The 23,084-nt window shown below is 36.5% G+C and overlaps 1 protein-coding gene across 1 annotated transcript in view; it reads left to right on the top strand.

Annotated features, from left to right (window-relative positions):
- Positions 1–279: 279 nt before the first annotated feature.
- Positions 280–23,084, top strand: part of LOC121442236 (serine protease inhibitor Kazal-type 5-like) — a 55,156-nt gene continuing 32,351 nt past the window's right edge. Inside the window, exons 1-9 of the mRNA XM_041643700.1 lie at positions 280–318; positions 1,814–1,933; positions 2,560–2,684; positions 4,366–4,438; positions 15,588–15,715; positions 16,860–16,926; positions 19,449–19,576; positions 20,916–21,003; positions 22,614–22,741. Of these exons, the coding sequence (XP_041499634.1) occupies positions 280–318; positions 1,814–1,933; positions 2,560–2,684; positions 4,366–4,438; positions 15,588–15,715; positions 16,860–16,926; positions 19,449–19,576; positions 20,916–21,003; positions 22,614–22,741 (896 nt within the window). The remainder of the gene's footprint in view (positions 319–1,813; positions 1,934–2,559; positions 2,685–4,365; positions 4,439–15,587; positions 15,716–16,859; positions 16,927–19,448; positions 19,577–20,915; positions 21,004–22,613; positions 22,742–23,084) is intronic.

The raw sequence follows: 23,084 nt of genomic DNA on the forward strand, positions 1-23,084 counted from the left end.
AGTCTTCACTCTGGGAAAGTTTCCGAGAATACTCTTTGGATATTGTCCCCCAACAGAAAACTCTTCATGATCCTGGGATCTTTGCTGTTGTCCTGAAAATTAATTAACTTGAGGTCTTCCTAGCATCATAGAATCTTGTTGAATATTTCAAACATGAGCCACAACACCATGGACTGACACTGTCGCCACCAGAAAGGATCTTATATATAGGCTCAAATTTGTCATTGGAGAAGGGTCATTATAAAGCCAAAACAAATCTGTTAGCATTTCAATACAAAAATGGGAGCAAGGCCAGCTCCTGGAGGATTTGATTGCCAGGTAGGTGGATGGACAGAAGACAACAACAAGAGCACCTGACGTGAGGTGGATCCAGTTTGTTTCTGAGATGTGGAAAAGGAGAATACCTTTAGTGAAACGAAAGCAAGCCGAGGGCTTGGAGTTGCAAGGCAGAGTCATCTCCGTGGCTCTGAGTGATGACATCTCAGTCTGGATCTGCTCCAGTACCAACCTTCTATTTTTTGATCATTTTAAGGACACTCAGTTTCCCCCAAGGAGAAGCACATTTAGAGCTTTCCATTTGTATGTTCTTTCACTGCATCCCAGGGAACTAGATTGGGGTATTTAAACCTCAGCAGAATACCAGTGGCCCATCTCTGAGCACACTGAACACTGTGAATAAGTTTGTTAACTTACTGTTTTTAAAGGTGGATCCCTTAAGGAATTACATCTAATTATGACATTATGGAGTTTAACTGTGACATTATGGAACCTAGTCAACACTGCTTAGAATTGATGGGTTTTTATGATTTAACTATTAAGATTATTTAGAGTTTCATTCTAGTATTATCATTATTCCTTTTTTCTATACATGTTGTCCAATATCTACCTTCCAAGAATAATGATTTTATTGTGAAGATACTAGGCTTTATAGCCTTTCTGCTATAAGGTTTTGAAAGCTTTATAGAACCATTCACATTCGGCAATCTAGGAAGTTAGTTTCTAAATTGGTGTAAAACATCAACGAGCCACACATCAGATCTCAAGATGGCCAGCTCCTTTCTGTTACCATAAATTGCTACTTCATCTCTCTGAGAGATCACTGAACAGGGATAACAGTCAAAGATGTTTTAACAGGTCACCCTTAGCAAGATTTCCCAGGGATGGGTTGGTCTGCTTACTAATTGTTCTGTAGGTAGCTGAAACTTCCAGACATATTTAAGAAGCTGGATTAGATAAAATGGTACCCATTCTTCTCTGTGAGCTTCTCAGATCAGCATGCTTCTACTCCTTTACTATTGTATTACTTTATGTATTGTCGTGTTGAATTTAACAGTAATCTCAATGAATGATTGTTGATGGACTCAATTATTATAAAGTTTTATAGAGTCCATAGACTCCTATGACCAATTCCTTGGAAGAGGTATGTTTGATAGTTGGAACAAAAATTAACTTTATTATTTTCTTTCTGATGGAAGTATCTAGAACAGGATTTGTTTAGGGGAAAATCTAAAGAAAGCATCAATGGCAAATTAGGCAAGTTTGATCTAAGGGCCTAGTAAACTTTGCTCGTTGGTGGTGCAGATAGCATTTTGAATGAGTGCTCACTCCCCCAGCACAAATGAATGTGCTGTTGATTTTCACATATACTTCAGTCCTAGGAAGGACAAAGTAACACAGAGAGCAGGCTGTCAGTCAAACACACTGAGCACAGAAATGAAAATTTTTCCTCACTTCAGAGACATTCCACTATCCTTTCCTGTGGATTCTAAAATTCAAAATGGTTTCCACGCAGCCTTTTAAACTTGATAAATAGGGACCATTGGCATTTACCAAAACGAAGTCCAAATCAAGACGATCACAATATGTCTTTGAGGATGTTATACAGATAACAGTAGTGCTAGACAGTGTGCTGGAGGTTAAAACGGAATTCCAAGTACCAAAGCCTGTCCTAAATCTTTGGGAGAAGAGTCTTGAATTTTCAGTCCCAGCAGCATTGAAGTAAGTCAGCCTCTAATATAAGGCCAAAGGATCTGGAATTTGTCCTGGGAATGAATCATTATAGAAACTTGTCTTCCAAATATGAAGGAACATTTTGCAAACATTTGATAACTGCTAATATTGCTAAGAGAAATGCAGTAGACATTTCAGAGTATGTGGCAGGGCCCCTTGGTAGAATCCAGTGCTCACACACTTACTCCCAGTATTCCAGCAATCCTCTCACAGTCTAGTGGCTACTACTTCTGTTTCACTACTCACTAGTATTTAATGCATCCACTTAGCTTATTATTTATTATAACATCTAGTGTCACCATAACAATAGTAAGAAAGGAAAATATTTTACTAAATGAGTATTTATAACACGTCTCCATACGTTTTTCTGTATAATCAGTTGTATCAGATAAACACTTATTAGGTGAGTTTACTGTTTCTAATGGGCAAGTCAGAATCGTTGTTTTGTGTTGTTTAAACTGACTGAATGACTTCCTCACATGGGCATGATGCTATTAAATAAGGTTGTTTTACGAAGTTCTTAAATGGTATAACTATATTTTTCTCTAGGACGTATGTAGAAAACTTCAAGCATTGATGAAAATCAATAAGCAGTTGTGTTCAGAAAGCAACGACCCTATTCCAAATCCCTATGGCTCGGACAACGAATTATGCATCTTTTGCAAACGGATACTGTGAGTAAAATCCTTTGCCTTGCACATGTTCAAATGACCAGCTAGCCTCTGAAATAACGAGGGCATGAAGATGGTCTGTTTGTAATTTTTCGTTCACCTTAATCTTCTTTTAAACCTAAGCAAGTAAAAACACAGGGTGAACAGACCATTCTGGCACCTCCCATCAGATAAAACTGGATAATTGTCACTCACACACAGAGAAAGACTTTAATGATCACTCAATGGGATTTCAAAGACCTGTCAGGGAGCCCCATGCAAATAGACTAGCACCCTGTAGTATTCTCAGGATTGTAGTTCCACTTTGAGCTTCCTGTTTCTCAGATACAAAGAACTTAAGACAGATTCCTGGGCCTGTTAAGACTTGACTCTGCCGTGCCTGAGAGGTCGAGCAGATTCAATGAGGAGAAAGCAGACTGGTCTAGTGGCTGCCAGCCAGCAGAGAGATTTGTGGAGAATGCATTTAGACCCATTCAAGTGCCAGGGAGAACAGGCTAAGATTGTACGAGGGTGTGGTGGACTAAAATCTCAACACAGCTTTCACTGCTCGGCTCAGAAAGAATACTGGAAATTTACCAGGATTATTACTCAACACCTCAGCATCTGTTCAACGTTCCTGAGCTTGATTCCTTTCTCTTCAACAACAAACAGAAGGCAGTAGAAGGTTTGCATTATCAGTTCTAAATCCTGGAACCAGAGTATCACAATTCTTTTTAAGATTCTTTTTGAATATTTTTTGTAGTGTCAAAGATTGAACCTAAGGCTCCCTGAATGCTAATCAAGGACGGTACCACTGACATACACCTGCAGGCCACTGATGTTTTTTAGAGGGTTCCCATCTTCATTTCTGAATACTTTCAAGACTTCAATGTTCATATCAGGGCAATGCTAAGCTTATTCCTTTTAAGACAATTATCCTATAATTGGTTTTTCAAAAGTCATGATGGCGTATGTCAAGGATTTAATGTGACGTATTGAATAATATTAACATAACAAAGCACTAGACGTATATGTTACTTGTACTGAAGGGATGAAGACGCATAGCAGGACAGTATTTAGGGTGGGGGATTCCATGCATGTGTAATAACACTTTCTCATTCTTTTGAAAGCTGTACATGAACCAGCAAGCATCTTGTTCACAGCAAAGATTCCCTTTCATCATATATGTGAAGTCAAATCTTTGAATAAAGAAATTACTGATGATTTTAAACAAGAATAAAATAGTTTAATATTAGAGTCACTTGTTAAATTGCTATTCTTTATCTGTATAATAAAATACTTGGCTCACCTGGGAAGAAGGAGACTATGATTTGCTAGGATTATCTTGACATTGATAATGGGCTGTCAAGTTCAATGTAAATAGTCTTTCAAATGTTGCAAATAATGACACAGACCAATGTTTACAGTAGCATTATAGTCATCTTACTAAAGGAAGTATCCAAGGTCAGGTATGTTAGTTAAACACCAAGGTTCTTGTCTATCCTTGTACATATTTGAGACTTTTTTTGGGGGGGGCATGGAGGGTCTTGCTCATTCATTATGGGAACTATTTTCACTCTGGCAGCTCAGGCTGAGCACAGTAAGCAGTCAAAAGCAACTTGATCATGTCTGTCTTTATTCCTAAAGATTGCTGAGCAACAAGTAATTTTAACATCAAATTATGCTAGTCCTCTCTCTTTCTCAGAGAAGAAGAAGCCAAGTCCAATAAGAGCGTGGGAGATTTATCAAGAGCTACCAGGGCGGCTGCCCCAGCAAAGGTAAGCCACATTTACTTTCAAAAAGATGCTGGACTCTATTCAGAGTTATCTGTTTGCTTCCTAATTACCTGTTGTGAAGCCAACCACTTAGAAGGGAGGGAATGTGACTTAGAGAAGGGTGGGCTGAGTATCTGGTACAGCTTGTCCATAGGCCCAACCCATGACCCAACTCAGGAAGCATTGACAGATGCTGAGAGGAGGAGCTAGCCGGATGGGGAGAGCTTTCTGAGAGTTTCTCTTACCTCCTGTCTGTCTAGTTCCTGTATGAACCTTTCTTGAACTACAGAGATTATAACACCTCTCAGAACTTGTATTTTCTGCGTAATATGGGCAATCTGTGTATCTCTGGCTGTCATTATTTTATCAACTCAATTTTAAAAGCGAATCACAGTGTTTAACATGCATTGGAAGGCATTTCAAAGAAAGTCCGTTTCTTTGCCCTTTTTTCTGTTTTATTCCTTTCTTTTTCTCTTGTACAACACTTGGAATGTTCTCCTAATTTAATTCCACTGTACTCATGTGTGTCTATTTTGCAGGTTGGAATTCAAGCTAATATTTTGCATGAATTTAGTGTCCAATGGTTAAAAGAAAACCAAGTCATAAAATAAAAGGAAAAAAAACACACTGAATATATAAGGAGCACCACACAACCATTTCACTGGATATATATTTTATCATAGAAAAATCCAAAAATAACTCTTAAAACATTAAATAAATGAAATAAGCATTTCCATATTAATGGAAATACCTGCCTTACAAAATCTCACAATTTTAGTTGACCAAACATGGGCTGTTACCAGCTAGGCTGACCAGGGATTACCTCCTGGTCCCCTTTGTTGCTTTTTCTTTAATTTCTTACTTCTCTTCCTCCTTTGTCCCTGACATATAATTAAAATGATCAGTCAAGGTAGACACACCCTAATTACTTGTATCATCCATGGTCTAACCCAGCTACCATCTTCCTTGGCAACACCACAGCCGAGGAATGTCTGAGAACTTCTGCCTCCGCGATAAACATAGTTGACTAAATTCTTCCTCGGGGCTCAGTCAATCTCACTCTTTAGACAAATACCAGGCCAGCTACTCAGCCAACCAATACCTGCAAATCCTTTATCTATAATTAAAGGGACTGACTACCTTTTAAGCTACAAAAGCTAGGAGGACTGGCCGTTCCTTTAAAATCTGAGTTTCTCTTCTGAAACAGCTCTGCAACTTCCTTTCTTCTCTTCTTTATGTCTTCTTAATTAGAACTTCGGTTAGCCAATGGTGTTTAAAAATATGAAACACAAGTAAATGAGAAAAAAATTAACAAAGACATTCACACACACACACACACACACACACACACACCTTATCTTAAATCTATTTAAAGACTACTACTACTTGAATGTTTACATCTGTAGAATGAGATTTACTAAAATTTAAGTGGGAATCTTAAAATATAAAATGATGGAATTCTGTCAGCTATGTTAATTCTCTCAGCTTGATCCTTGTTTTATATTTTGCTTAGCAATTGATAACATAATCTGTATTAATTATAGTTTAATTATTTTCTTTCAATATTAGTTAATTCTCTATTTCTCTTTCATTCCTTACATCACTGGCAAGAATTCGGGGTTAAACACCTAAAGAGCACTTCCTCTTTTCTCATATTAAAGGGAACACTTCCACGGTTTTATCTGCTAATTATTTATCTTCTGGGGAGTTAGTATGAGTTTTATCTATTGATTCCAAATCTGCTGAATGTGTGCTGGTCATTATCAGTGACTTTCTGTAATTGTTAAAATAATTTTAGCCTTTAATATAAAAATCTTAGAGATTTCTTGGTGTGAGACTATTGTTTTAAGCTATACTATAGTTATTCAGAATAAAGTTTAATGTACTTTGGATAGTAATTCTTCATAGATTTTGCAATTTTGTGTATAAGGCCAAGGAGCTATACATTTTTGTTTTTAATTATTCTTATCAAGTTTAGAATCAACCCTTTAAAATTTCCTACATGCTGAGACTTCAGGCTATACAGAAATCAGGAAATCTCTTTTCTCAACTGGGATATAAGTTAGAAAGAATTAATCAAACATCTCTTTAGTGCTCTGAAAATTATCTACAGGTTATGCAGTTGTGCTGGAAACTGCCGCACTTTGGATAGGAAGAATGGGAAGGGTGATTGTTTGGCTTAGCAATAAGCCGTCTCTTGTCCTCTCCAGTTGCTATTGAGGCTCTATGCCAGGCTAGCCCTGGGCATCGGCAGCTTCAGTGCAATGCTAAAAGGGTCAGAACGAACTGGGGATAACGTAGAATTGCACCGCCCATACATGTTTTTGTGGATGTGATGGTCTCCACCAGGAGCAAGGAGGATGTACCTAGGGTTACAGTCCTGCTTGGGGGAGGTGTCTCAGGCTTCAAAATCTCGAGAAGCCCAGACATTTCACTTCCTGTCAACTCCAAATCTATACAAGATCTCAGAAAACAAGGCACCCAAGTGAAGATGAAATGTAATGGTCACCCCATGCCCAAAACTCCATCTGTAATCTTTTTTAGGTAGAGGTATTTGACCAATGTTTATGTCAACTCAATGGTTGACCATTAAGCTCCCAAGTCTCGGGAGATTTAAAAAAGAAGCCAGGTTTGCAGATAACAGCTGCCTATGCTTGCTTAGCAGACATCAGCTACCACAAATCGTGTGAGGGAAGATGTCAAAGAGGTAATGCAAGGTAGGGGAAAGTAGAGCGAAAGTAAACTTTAGGGGAGAATTGAGGATCATTCATCTCCGTAGTGCCTTGTATATTGTGCATTGTTTTAAGAATGTGAATGGTGAAAATGAAGAATGTATATATAATGTTATATATATATATATATATGTATATATATATATATATGAGAAATATCAAAAAATGTTTCTGAGTGCAAACAGCTGTTTAACTTGACAGAAAAAGTACTTGGAATAGATGCACACAAAATATTGAAACAATCATTTTGTAACTTTAAAGGAAAGAATGAGAAGAAAGAAACAAAACTTCACTAGAAATAAATTACTTTTTAAAATAGAAATGATACTATTCTGACACCCACCTAAAATATGAGGGCAAATTTATTATATATTATTGTGATATATTGATACAAACAAATAGATGAACATATAATCAAAAAACATCTAAGGCAGTTAAAGTTCCTTGACCTTCACATGTGCCTACACACATATACACCCACACTTACACACTCACACACACCACATCACATCATATCATATCACATGATACATATTACATTGCACAGATACATACAATAAACAAACAAGTAAATAATCAAATCAGATCTAATTCAGCTAGCGAACTTGAGTCAGACTGGAGACATGGCTCTATTCCCAGAATGTTCTACTCCCAGAACCCCTAACATCTGTAACATCTGTAACTTCATTTCTAGGAGATCCGATACCCTCTTTTGGCCTCTTGTATATCATGTTGCACACATATACATACAAGAAAAACACCCATACACATGCAATAGAATAAGCTACCTGAAAAAAAAATGAAAGCTAATCAAGGACAAGTACAGGCACAGAAGACTCTCTCGGGTTCTAACAGAAAAAATAATCCTAATCCTCTAGAGATTACCACCTCATTCTACCAGGTCAGCATTACTTTGAAACAATAACCACAGCAGGAGATTATAAGAACTGGAAGCTACTGACAAGTGTTAATCAGGGATGTGGAAACCCTAACAAAAGTGTAATCCACAGCCCTGGGAAGATAAAGCAATCTGCAAGTGGAAACAAGATAAAAACGCAAAGTTCACTAACAACAACAACAAAAATCTACTAGTCTAGCACAATATATTGATAGAAGAGAGGGAAAAACCAAGCAAAAGATGTTGAGAGGGAGTTAATAAAATCCAGTAGCTGAGCTAATAACTGTTTATGTATAAAGCATCCCTGATGGAGAACAACTATGGAAACAGCATCATGTTTAGAGATAAGAGAATAAGTATTTTGTCCTTAAAATTAACGAGAGAAAATAGTCGCTTATTTTTTTTTTTTTTTGATTTTTCGAGACAGGGTTTCTCTGTAGCTTTTGGTTCCTGTCCTGGAACTAGCTCTTGTAAACCAGGCTGGCCTCGAACTCACAGAGATCTGCCTGTCTCTGCCTCCCGAGTGCTGGGATTAAAGGCGTGCACCACCACCGCCCGGCTAGTCATTTATTCTTAATATTTTTAGTCAGCATTGAGCTGGAACTTCTAGTCACTGTTAGACAGTTTTATTGAAATAGATACACAGTTCTTGTAAAGGCAACAACATATCTATAATTACAGAATTATGATATAATACATATGAATGTAAATTACTAACTGCACACAAAAGCAAAACCATTAGTGCTAATAAATGCATATAAAATTGTTTCAATGTACAAGCCCAGTTGTAAAAACCAACTGTACTTCTATGAACTAGCAATGAATGATTCAAGATTAAAACAATTAATTTAAATCTGTAGACCATAAAATGTATAATAGGAAGTGTGTGGCTTATTCTGTAAAATATCACAAAGAGAAATGAAGGATTTAAACACAGTCATGTACCATGTGTTCAGGAACTCCGAGGACCTACAAAATTATAACAGAACTGAAACACCCATTGTCGAGAAACCTCATAGGAATCCTAGCATCACAGCTCAATGTTATAGTCACATGATTGTGGTGCTACTGGGCTAAACAAACCTATGCACTGTCGACTATGTAAAGCAGAGGCATGTGACACAATTTGATACCTGTGTCTCTTGATTACATCATCTTATTGGTTTGATTTAATCTTCTGTTGTTCTGTTCATAATGGTCCTGGAATCAGTAGGGGTGTGTGTGTCTGTGTCTGTGTGTCTCTGTGTGTGTGTCTATACATGCCTTGTGTTATATAGTTAATAAAGTAAATCATACTATGTAATTTTCTATAGTTATATCTCTGATGTTTTTACAAAGATAAGATCACCTAAACAAAGTAATTCTCAGCACATGGTCCCATAATTAAGTGATACATTGCCATGAAGTTTGAGGCTGAGATAACCCCTTCTCATTATTTAGAAAAGTCAATATATTTAAGATAGCAACTTTTTAAAAATCTATTAATTCAGCATAAATTATGTCAAAATAAAGTCATGGTTACTTTCTTTCTTTTTTATTTATTTTTTGATTTTATTTTACTTTCCATCCACAATTCTCCCTCCCACCCCCCCTCTCCCCACCCTTCTTCCAGCCCATCCCCCATCCACCCCTCCCAATAGGCAAGGGCTCCCATGGGAAGTCAACAAAGTCTGACACATTAATATTTTAACAAGGAAATTGTACAATTGATCCTAGAAGTTATATAAAAGTGTTGGAGCATTTAATGAACAAATTCAAATTGAACTATAAACCTATAGTGTTAAACAATGCAAGGTTACTCAGTGTCAATAGAAAGAAACTTGGAATTCATACCTTAATGATAAAATGATGGGTTCAGCATGTCAACTCATGGGATGAAGCATGGAATTACATAATTAAGAAATAACACAGATTTCTTTGTTTCTCTCTCCCTCTCTTAATCCAAATTTCACTTTAATCATAGATTCACCATAGAACCCCATAAATGCAATCCTAGGAACCTAGTGAGTGAAAAAAAAAATGTCTCCCCAACGTCAGACATGTTGCATGCATGGAAGTCTTGCTTTTAATATTTCAAAACTTTAATCAATCCAAGGCATAAATGTCCAGAGGTGAGCTGATAAATAATATGCATGAACTGAAGTAACATTAAATAATAGGGAGGAATGTGTGACTGTCAGTGTTACAAATGGATGAATCTCGGAAAAAATTTACAAAGTTAAAGAAATTAGAATTAAACAATCATATTTACAAGTCCATCTGTATGAAACATTCAGAAATAGCACATTTTGTCAGAAAGATATTCTGTCGTTGCCTAAAGCAGGATCTAAGCAATAAGATTGTAATGACCCTGGGGAATTTTTAAAGTAGATGGAAATATTCCCAAACTGGTGTCTGGTGACAGCTTTACAATTCCGTAGATTTATTTGAAAATCACTGTGTTATTACTTGAGAGACTTTTATGATACATAAATAATACCTCTGTAATGTTACAACTTTTTTATTTTTGGAGTAATTGTAAATTATTGTGTCTCACAAAAGTTTTCTAAATCTTAAGAAAATTCGACTGTAAAACTCTTTAGATAGTCATTTTGGGAGGAACTATCACAGATTATTATGTCAATTAAAATAATCTTTATGTATTCAACATGTTTATTCATCATTAGCATATTTGTGCAGTCATACATCCATTTTAATTTATATGTATTAGCACAAATTTTGTACAGCTATTTTTAATTATAGTTCTGTATTTTTATCATCCTTTTTAGCATTCATGCCAGTAATATTATCTATTGTTCTCATCTTCCATGGCCTTCAGATCTTACCTCTGTTTGTTCCTGTTTACTTTAATATTTTGTTTTTTGATGACTATTATATCAATTGTTATTTTTTAAAAGACCTGCAAATTAACATACCAAATGATGTATTTTCAAACATATGTTATTTTATTTTGTTCTTTTTTACCCTTTCTTTAATAGTCCTTCCCCCTAAATCTTTGTTTTCTGTCTTTGTGTCAATGTGACATTAACATGCATTTATGCCATGTGTGCACCAATTATGCCTTTATAGTCACATGGGTATCATTGATATACTTTTTTATACTTCCCTCTTCCATCCTTCAAGTTCTCGTCTTCCACATATGCTTTCTACTTCATCACACACAGATAAACACAAAGAGGCATACAGATTAAGACAAACACACACAGACTAATACAGTCATGCACACACAGATACACCATACAGAGACATATACATACACAGAGACTCATACAGACACACACAAATATACACACAGACACATGTGCACAAAGAGACACACAGAGATATATGCAGATATGTACAGAAAAAGAGACACACAGAAACACACACAGATACACATACACATTCATATATACAGATATACAGGCACATACAGACACATAGAGATACACACAGGCATATACATGCACGCACACACACAAACACATGCACATATAGACACACATACCTACACACACTCATTTAACATAATGGTGCCCACCTGCACTCCTATTTTTTTTAAATGTGATTATTTCATTCTTACTGCTTAATAAATTTCTATTTGTGCGTATGTCACATTTTCTTTACCCACTCATCTGTCAATGAACATCTAGGGTGCTTCCATTTTTTTAACTATTGTGACTAGTACAACAGCAAACATGGCTGTGCAAATATTTTCATGGTATGTTGATCAGGAGTCTGTCGGGTATGTGGGCAGGAGTAGTAATAGCTGGTTCTATATATTTCTATTCTCAGTCTTCTGAGAAGCCTGCAAAGTGATTTCCATAATTATTATATCAATTTACATTCCAGCAGGAATATGAAAATATTCCCAATTTTGCTAGTATTTGTTAATAGATTAGCATATATAAAATATTAGTAATTGTCAGTCTGAGCATTCTTACTTTAGGCATTTCAATTGTCATTATAAACTAAATAATTCCTAATACTCTCTAATTCAAAGTAATGTAGTACTTCATTATTTTATTTTCGTAGAGTGTTGTTATATTAGGTCTAAATGTTAATGAAATTTGGTTAGGAATTATAGACTATATGATAATGGTTATTCAGGAAAATTTGGCTTTTTGTTAACAAATGTATACTTTACTTTGATAATTTACTTCATATGTTTCAAAAAATAATATTATTTGTTTTTATTTTGTTAGTTTTCTTCAAAAATCTACAAGATTAATAACCTTATTCTTTCTTAATGAATAGTTCTCTTAGTCTTTGGTAAAGCCTATTATTCTAACTATTGGTTTATCTAATGTTATTACAGAGTTTGAATTATTTGGGAGAAGGAAGGCTTATGTTGGGGGAGTGTATGTTTATTATTGTTACACATTCCTTGTCCCCTAATTCTGTTTTACATAATGATCTGATTAATCACTAATAATGCATCCAGACTGTGGCTAAGATTTGCATCTACTCCCTGCCTATTTCCTTATTTTTGCATATTTTTCTTACTTTAATTTCAAATATTTGTATGCCTTACTTATTTTTACATCTTTAGATCTCTTTGTAATTAATCCAATTTTGGGAAAAGAACATGAAATTAATTCATGTGTTTTATAATTGATCCTCTAGTTAAATAGCCTACCAGAAAAAGACCCCACCCTTTTATAATTTTGCTTTTTATTGGACTTACTCTTTGTATTTATATAATGTGTTCTGGCTTCTCTTGCCTCCACTCTTTCTCTCTCACCGTGTTTACATCCCCTTCCTCACATTCCTATATTTTTGTTCTTTTGTGACCCAGTGAATTTAACCATCGTAAACCTTTTAGTTTTTAAATTTTCCCTGCAGTCAACAAATCATATGTTTTGATATTACTTTTAAATGACTCAAACACTATGTCCTTTCTTTGTGGGTTTAAATAATTTACCTTTTCTGTTACTTCTGCTATAGTCCAACTTGTTTCTTTTGTTTTTCTTAATTGTTATCTTCAGTTTTTAAAATCATTTTCAAATTAGTTTATTGTTTTCAATTTCCCATTGGTGGCCATTTAAATGTAACATACACACTTTTCCTGCAATTATGATTGCCCCAAACTTAAAATCCATATATTCAAATATTTACAAGGTTAGCTCTTATCTGTCTCTATTGTTGATTTCTGACTTCTTTCACAATATGAGCTAATTTCTCAGCTTACATCCTGGAAATCTGCTATTCTTCAAGAAGCTTCAGGTTAACTAGATAGATTATAGCATTCTGTTCTTAAAACTGTTTTTATCTTTCATTTTTCATAGAATCTATGAATTTTCCTTACTTGTTCAGAAGTTTGTACTTCTGCTTTCTCCCATTTTGTGAAATTTTTAATTTTGTTTTCACTAGGCTTCTGTGTTTTAAATATTTCATTGCTATTGCCTTTTGGAAGATTCCCTGGACCTCAACGTCTAACTTAAAATCCATTATCTGTTTGAACATATCCCACTTTCATTCTTTGTATTGTTTTATTTATTGCTATTTAAATCTTTTCTAAGTATGGACATTCTATTATATATTGTTGTTTCTGTATCATATATTGTCTTGTTTCATAATAAAAGTACCTTTTATTTTCTGAAGAATGCTTGCACCTTTGGTAAATTATTCTTCTATTCATCCTGACAATTTCCTCTTCAGCTGATTCATTGTTTTCAGTAGATAGTATTTCTTTGATGTTGTTGTTTTATTTCTGAGATAGGTACTTATTTTAAACATTAAATGTCATAACAGCCCTAACTTTCTTCCTCCCAAAATGAGTTAATGTCCAAGATCAAGCTTCTGGTGAATGGATTGTTAGGACAAGAAATAAGAGCAAGAGCTGAAAGTTCTGGAACCTGCCCAGTTGCTGCCTCTCTTCCTGGTCAGGATCCATCTGCAAGTGCTTGATAATTGTCAGCATTAAAAAGAGGTGTTTTCTGTAGGTTGTGATTCACCATCCTTGGAGTCTGGAGGACAAGGAGGTGGAGTAATAAATGCCTGCACCTGTTCTGTAATCTCCCAGCTGGCCTTTTGATTCACCCTGTTGTCCCCCAGCCAACACCTGTGACCTAGTATGCTGCCCTTGGTTTTCTGGTGAAGGGCAAGGGCCACATTGTTCTATGTCAGTAACTTTGATCCACAGTTTCCTATGGATGTTTCTACGCCTTATAAAAATGACATCTTATAGAAAGGCAGCTCACCTGCCCTTTCCTCTGTGACAACCACACTTTCTTCTGCTGCTCAAACAGCATGATCCTGCTCCGACAAATCTTTGCCCTTTTCTGCTCTTCCTCAACTCTCTGTGGGTCGGCTCCTTCTCACTAATATCACTTCGCCACAAAAATAATCTTTTCAGAAAGAAGTTTCTAACACTTTGGCATTTCAGTGAAGCATATTATAGCTGTGTTGGGCTTATTTTCGCAGCACCTACCATGATATGAAAGTGTTGTTTACGTGGCTGTGATCTTCCTGTTAGCATACAAAACACCTCAGAACAGTATTCTAGCTCTGTTTACAATGCAACCCTACAAAACAGTAGACTTATAAATTTGTCACGAATTTTCTAGAATAAGTGAGAAAATAAATGAGTGTAATAACATGTATGTGAGTTTATTTCCTTCCTGTAACTTGTCCTGAAACACATGGGACAGTTAGTAGGAGGGACGATGCTGTCATTTTTCTTGCCGCTTTAATCTTTTACCCTCTAGAATTCTCCAATCTGAGCCTCTTGCTCTTAAATTCACTGTAATTGCATACATTCTGTTTTTTATATTTGTGCTCTATTAAGTCATCACTGGCACATATCATATGTTCTATACACACTATTGAAATATCTTAAAACCATCAAAAATTGATTCTCAGTGTGATATTGACAGTAAATGGAGCTGGTTTTAGGTGGAAGTTACACTGAAATTACACGACGTAATTTTTGTTAGCTTATGTCACAATAATTATTTCCAAATCACGTTTCCTAATTGTTTCTTTGATCCTGGCCTGGAATGTGGAATGTGGGCTGGGTGTGAGTTCCCATTTTTCACATGCAGAAAGTGGAGTTCAAAGAGGTGAACTGAGTGGGTTGCAGACCTAAGGTTGGAATACTTGTCTTCAGTTACTGCCGGGCACACTTGTTTTCTCACCATTCAGGTTTGTCCTCAAGCGTACGTCACGCTATTACAGCAGTGACCTGGAGATTTCTATCATCACCCTTGAAGTTTAGTTAATTCGCATTCCCTGTTTGTGAGTAGACATGGCGTTTTAAATAACAACAAGATCACAAACCATTTTGTGTTCAGATTTTCCTAATTAAAGTGCCTACATTAAAAGCTTAAGTATCTCTGGGGCATGAGCAGCTGGTGAGATTATATTATATTATGATCCACTTGAGATCTAGCACTCTTTTCAAACAAGCAAATAAGAAAATGAACAGTTCTGTACTTAAATGCAAGTGACACAGATCCACAAAGCTCTTTCTCTGGGACCAGCGTTTGCTGAGTATGGTATTGCAAGCCCCTGTGTGTCATCTCCTTTCCCTCTTCTTTAGGATGTGTGCAGTGACTTTCGGGCCTATGTGCAAGATGGACGACTCGGATGTACAAGGGAGAATGATCCAGTCCGTGGTCCTGATGGGAGGACCCATGGCAATAGATGTGCCATGTGTGCTGAGCTCTTGTAAGTAGCATCCCCAGATGGACATATGAAGAGGCCCTTATTTCCTGCCCTGAGAGCCCCAGAGTGGTAAAGTTCTCTTCATGGTTCCTGTGAATATTTGTCTTTATAATGTGAAATAGGTCTAGCTACAAGATGGACTTCTTGCCTTTTTCTTCATTTTACTACAAAATTTCTAAAAGAAAAATTTTGAAACTTCATCTTAAAATGTATAGTGCCTTTAAAAAACATAGTGTTTCATAATACAATACTTTTAAGACTTGAATGGTAAGGCTAGAGTAAATAAAGAGCAGGGAGAATTGACTGAAACAAGTTTTGTTTTAAATGCTGTAATGATATCTAATGCCTTATACATTGATTTTTTAAAAAAAAAGACTGACTTAGAAAGCACTTAAGTATTGGATAATCAAAATTGGTCATTTGATGTGCAGGGTTCCTTTGGGCTCATGTAGGGACCCTCACTGGGCAATGATACCTAATTTTAAATAGTACTACAAAGTGATAACAATAATACTGAAGAAGATTAATAGGATAATATAGCATCTGTTCAAACGGCCCCAAATCCTGTAGCTCTTTGGCTTCATTTATTCATTGTTTTAAGTCCTATCAGACAAGGAGAACCTGACTTTTTTAGATGGATTTCCTCAGGATGAGCCTGGGACAGCAGACTGAGACTCCAGATGGGTTCCAGATGAATTCAAATTTAGCTTTTAGAAATAAATAACCCTGCTCTGACTTAAAGGCCAATCAACATCTGGTTTAACATGTGGCCCAGAAGGGTGTGGTATGGCAATACCTGAAAGGCTCAGTTTGGTTTCACCCTTGCCAGAGCATTGTTTCAAGGCTCTTGGTTCTGCTTGTCGGAGGGAATTTTCCTGGCAATCTTCCGTTTGTCACTCACGGTGGCACACCCAGCTGGCTCTGCAGAACAAAGCTCCTAATTGACCGGCTGTGAGTCAGCCTCACACCCTTCCTTATCTGTGGCAATGTCTAGGGCACCAGCATCCAACACAGGAAAGTGTTTGCCTCCTGTGAGGGGATTGGTCTCGACAGGTTATGGTAAAGGATGTGGAAGTGTTTAGTGCTCAGAACAGGGTGGACACTGACAATAGGCCTAGACCGTAAGAGGATTCTGTTCCCTTGACAGTATAAAAGAAGCTCGAGAAAATGCCACACGTGAGAGAGAGAGCAGAATTCGGCGAGATGCTGAGAAGGTAAATGGTTCGCTGCTACAGTGAAGCCTGTGAGCCTATACTCACTTGCGCCTTTGAAGGAACAGAATAATGTCATTGTCTCATATTACTGCGTGGATTTCATATTAATTAGAATTCCGCGATTATCCTATTTCCAGTATACTTATCAGTTAGGTCGTTTGAAACCAGCTTTTCTCATCTAAAGTTCAACACATATCATTCCTACCCTTTATTTTCTTCCCCTCACAAAAGGAAGGGAAAAACAAATTTTACACACAAAATTCCATTGATCTCATTTCCTTTTATAAATCTTTTTCAGGTTAGCATAAAAATAGTTACATGGTGACAGCTTTATACATATGTACCAGTATACTTTGTGTTTGGTCATTTCTATCAGCCCCCCCCCCCTCTCTCTCTCTCTCTGTGTGTGTGTGTGTGTGTGTGTGTGTGTGTGTGTGTGTGACGCACAACCATTTTGCTTTGAATACATTTTTAAAAACTTGTATAAAACCTTATACATAGCATTACTGGGTAGGAAAATTTCTAAATAGTTCAGTCTCTTAAGCAGTGTATCTAATAGTGCTTTACTCTAAAATTCTATTAAAAAAATGGACTTCTTATTCACTTTTCTATGTGGTATTCTTCAATAAAACCCTTCTTGATAAGGTCTTGCTTCTGCTTAAATAAAGAGATTGTAGCTTAAAAATACTCTTAAAATTCAGTTTCATCATATTTGTTTGATGTTATAAATTCAGCCTTGGCATCTTAAATCACCAGGGTTATTAAACCCTTATTTCAATGGGAAAGGTAGTATTAATTTAACTAACTCACCAGACTTTTGCTAGAAAGAGGAGAAACCTGGATTTTGGTCTTCTTTCTGCCATGCTGTGGATATTGAGAGCAAAGGACCTCCTCTCTGGGCCTCAATTTTCTTGTCAGAAAAATAAGGACATTGGCTAAAAGACCTCACTCTTACCTTCTGGTCATGTTGTATTTTCACCTCCAATACCCATAATTCTCCATGGACCATTAGTCAAAGATGGAATACCAAGCGTTGTGTGAGCTTTGTGTATTTCAGCCTGGAACTCTGGGCTAACCTGTCATGTTTCCCATCTATTGTATGTAAAAAGGGTTGTTTTCCAGCAAGTCCCAAGCATCCTAGCCTCTTCCTTTTGTTGACCAGGGTCACTAAGCACCACTGGACTAAGCAGAACTGCTTTTCAATGACAGCTCAATGTCTGCCCTGTAATTAACCTGTCAGTGGGTTGCTCACAAAGTGCTTCTTCAGAATCTTCTTGAATGAATCATAAGTTATAAACTGGAATTATTATTGTTGCTGTTATGGAAATCACGGAGCATTGATTTTATAGCTGTGTTATGATGATCAGGTGGCTGCTTTGCTGCTTATTCCAAATTTGTTACCCAGAAAGTGTAGAACATACATATCACTTCTTTCAAAACAAGTATATTAATCTAGCGCAGAAAGGATTCTTTTTAAAAAGCATCTTCAGAAAGAAATTTGAACTGAAAGTGCAAATTAAAATACTTAGCTAGAAAACTCTCACTCTGTAGGTGGTAGCATCGAGGGTCCAAAGGTGCTATGACTTTGTTAGTGTCGCGCACTGAGTTAGATGCACAGTGCAGTCACCTCTTACTCTTTTTCTCTGCCTGCTGCTTACGCTGTCTTGGCTGAGGTGAGACGTTGAAGGTCACACAGTTAATCATTGTTTTTATAGATTGAGCTAGAGTAAAACAATGTAGGTTAGTTCACATAGAGGTCCTCAAGCCTAGTACTGCTTGTATTCATGTATGCGTGTGTGCATGTGTATGTGCATGTCTGTGGGTGTGTGTGTGTGTGTGTGTGTGTGTGTGTGTGTGTGTGTTATTCTTTAGCAAACAATAGAATTCAGAAAGTTCAAAATCAAATTATCAAGATCACTGGCAACAAATCTTTTTTGCATTTTTGAATCATGTCTGTTTTAGAACTTCTAGGTAAGGAGAGTTTGTATTGTTCAATGTAAAGGGGGTTACATTCCCTCTCTCTGAGATTTTATCACCTACATAGTCAGAAATGAATAGAGTCAATAGAAGCAGTATTCATATAATGGCCGGATATCACCTTGCTCCTGTCTCTTTGCAAATGCTACATTGCTCTTGACTTTCAAGTTACATTAAAGCAAATTTTCAAAAGTTCAATATTCTCATTCAGTTGGGCTTGTGTGCGAATATCATGAAAGACCTTTTTATTTCCCTGAATATTTGAAAACAATAAGAACTGCTTTTCGTTTTAGAAAAGGCTTGCAAAGCCTTACTGTTTCCACGGCTCCTTTACTTTAACAAATAACCCACACAGATGCTACGAGTGTCAGTTAACTTGGCAAAAAATTCACTTTTAGATAGTTCTCATTTACATAGTGCTTGTGTTTCTCAACGTTCCCAGACTTCTTGTCATTATGTGATTATAAATCGATTATTCAAAATGCCAAGATTAAAGACCAGAAAATGACAAATATATTTGCTTGTTTTCTTTTCCCACCCCAAAGAAACTTTGTAAGGAGTTTGAAAACCAAGTGAGAAGTGGAAGACTCTTTTGTACCCGCGAAAGTGACCCAATCCGTGGCCCTGATGGCAAGATGCATGGGAACAAATGTGCCCTGTGTGCTGATATATTGTGAGTATATCAACTACTCCTCAATTCACGGGGAAGGTGGGGAAGCAGACTGATGGATGAGTGACCGCAATTGGGAGTGAAGCTTTTTGCACTGTGATGTGTTTGAACAGATTGATATGCCCCTAAGACCATAAGCCCATCTGGCAAATGGTATGTGTCTGTATCTGAGTACAAACTAATTCCACTTTCCTCTTAGAAAGCAGGCTTACAACACCTGCCATGACTCTCATGAGTTTGGTTTCTTCGTGACCTTTTAGTGAACCAGTCATAGTACAGAATGGGGAAAGACTTTATATTCAGTAATTAACTAATTGTGTAAGGGTTGACAGGACATTTTCAAAAATTCTTTACATCCACATTATCATCTGAGACCATAAGTCACAGACAAAGGCTGAATCCACAACACAGCTCATACAGGCCTTGCTACACTGCATATCCTTTGAGTTATGAACTTATGTTTTTCTCTTTGTGTGTTTTTGATAAAAGTCTGTAGTCCAGGTTAGGCTGGAATTCGCTATTTAGCTCAGACTACTCTCAAACATGTTACAAACCTCTGGCCTTAGCCACCAAAATGTTGGACTCACCAGTGTGAGCAAACACATTGAGCTGAGTATTGTCTTAATGCAGGCGTCTTTGTATTCGGAGACGATAGCGTCCCCTTTCCCTGTAGACTGTATGTTTTAAGACTGTCTACCTTAGATAATTCCTCCTACTTCCTAGTTGAAAATCAATCTTCATAATCCTTAGTTATGGTCTTTCATAACCATCATCACAATCGGCTATTATGTAATTACCTCTAAGATTATTGGTTGACTTTTACTGTTCTCTCCAAGGCTGTAAATTCTAAGAGAACAATGGATAGGTTTGATTTGTTTTTAAAGACTTGGTGCATTGTTGTCCCCCAAATTAGGTGCTAACAGAATGATGACTGAATAAAGTGTACATGAATGACAACCCTGCTGTCCATAAGGTTAAAGCTTCCAGCAAGGGAATGCATGGGTCTGTGTATACAGATTTGCATGTTTCAAAACAGAACGAAATCTATTCAGTAAAATAAAATTCAACAATAAAACACCAACAGATATAAAGCTTATTACCTCCTTTAAAACATACAATTTAAAATGGGGAGATTTAAAAGTAAGGAAGATAGAAAATATTTATGCACATAAGTATGTACTTGTATGTGCATATGTATGTGTATGCATGCAAAATGAAAGGGCTTTTTGGAAATATGAGGTGCCTCACCAACATCAGGAAAGCTCCAGTGCTCAATCTGTGCCTAGTGATGATTGGGCAACATGAAGATATGAAACATTATCTCTTCATTTTGTTTCTTCAGCATGAGACAATTTTCGGAAGAAAAAAGTAAATCAGAGAAAAAACAGAGAGACGCTGAGGAAAGGGCTAAAGCTAAAGTGGAAATTGAGGTAAGGATTAGTGAACCAAACTAGCTGTGACTTTCGTTGTGTTAAGTGTGTTCAAGCATACCACTTCAGAATACATTGTCAATATTGGTTAATATTATCCCCAATCCTGAAAATTTTATTACAGTTATTGTTCTACGCTTAAAACAAAATTACAATGCTAAATATCTACATCAATTTGGAGGAAAACACTAAGTCATATTAGTAAAATAGCTCCACATTCTAGACAATTTTATAGCAATTTGACGAAACTTAGAGGCATTTGGGAAAAGGGAACACCGATCGAATAAATGCTCCCACTAAAACGACTGTAGGCACCCCCCCGCGTGACCTATTCTAGATTAATGTGGGAAGACATAGTTCCCTGTAGATGGTGCTACTCTTACTCTGGTGGTCCTGGGTTCCATGAAAAAGTAGCCTGAAGAAGCTATAAGGAACTGTCTAGTAAGCAGTATTCCTCCAAGGATTTGCTTCCGTTAATGCCTCTTCTCTGACTTCCCTCGGCAGGGGCAGGGTGACCTGAGAGTTCTAAGTTGAAATAAATTCTATCCTTCCCAGTTGTTTTCAGTCATGGTGCATTATTATAATAATAGAAAACCTCCCACTACTGTAGAAATCCTACTCAATCCAATTCTTGTAATTCTTTGGTCTTCTATGGTTTGTTGATTACAGTTCTACAAAGCAATCCGCTGCCTTCTATCTCTGCTTAGCCCTCGTTTTCACCTTCCATTTTGCTCTTAATCGTATATTGCCAAATCCTTCTAATACTCCCATTTAAATGTGTTGAAATAGTATTTTATTTTTCATTTGTGATCTCTTCCTACCTCCCTCTCTCCTCCTCTTCTTCCCTCCTTCCCTTTTAATAATATAATTAATTTCTTTAAGGTTAATCTCTATTCATTCAAAGCATCCACAGACCTGGTTGTCATTGCTTCTAAAACAAAGATATAATACTGTTATGCTTTATTATAAATATTTATCATGGTCTCATTTCATAAGAATAAAACCTAAATTCCTCTCAATATTTGCATATTGTAACTGGTTTTCAAGGCACCTTTTTAACCTCTTTCAAAGCCTCCCTATCATTACCCAACTAATTCTTGAACTGCTACATTTATTGAAATGTTATATTGCCTCAATTAAATATGCCAATCACTGCCTCTATGACTGTGACAATGATAATAGCTTTTGGGAAAAAATTTATCTTATGATATTCCTGACTATATGCTCAGAATAAAGCTAAATCAAGAGTGCTTGGAACTTTGATGAATCATTCTTTCATTTGTACTAGAATATACTTAATTCAGACCCAGCTACGTCTCTTAATTTTGTGTATGGCAATTACTTATTAGTCCCACTTGTCTAGAAAAGGAAACTAAAGCATTTTGCATTTATAATCATTTATAATATGTTTATTAATAGTATGATTATGAACACAGTTGCTGCATATGAACATTACAAGGATGGAATTATAATATTTTAAAGTCCTAAATCTTTAAAGTATTGGTTTTCCCCATTTATTCCTCTTGCCCAATTTAACTTATATGCAATGCTGAGAAATACAGATGTAGCACATAGTCCTGCACCTAAAATGTCTCATCTCCCTTGTCCAGAAACGCTGTAGTGAATTCCGGGATCGTGCAAAGAATGGGACACTTTTCTGTACCAGAGAAAATGACCCTATTCAAGGTCTGGATGGAAAAACACATGGCAACTTGTGTTCCATGTGCCAGGCTTTCTTGTGAGTATGGAGTTTTGAGGTGACAAAGAAAAAGATCCTTACACATGACCTAACAGGACCAGCTTGTTTCATTCACAGGAAACTGACTCAAAATAACAAGGCAGTTTTCCATGTAGAGTAAGCTACATGGAAAATGTTAGTAATATAAAGGTAGGAGTAAGTGCTTATCGTTACTTGCTTTAAGATGCCTATTTTCTGTTTCTTAACCTGAGAATTTGCTAAAACATGAACCTGAATAAATATTGGAAGAATCCTGTGCAAATCTTCTAAGCATTTCTAAGATGGTTAAATTCTAACACTAGGACTGAACTGAGTTAAGGTCCACAAGCAAACATACCATATG

The sequence above is a fragment of the Microtus oregoni genome, unplaced genomic scaffold, assembly GCF_018167655.1.
Source record: "Microtus oregoni isolate MIOR12 unplaced genomic scaffold, Mior012 000088F_ref0000325, whole genome shotgun sequence".
Classification (NCBI taxonomy): domain Eukaryota; kingdom Metazoa; phylum Chordata; class Mammalia; order Rodentia; family Cricetidae; genus Microtus; species Microtus oregoni.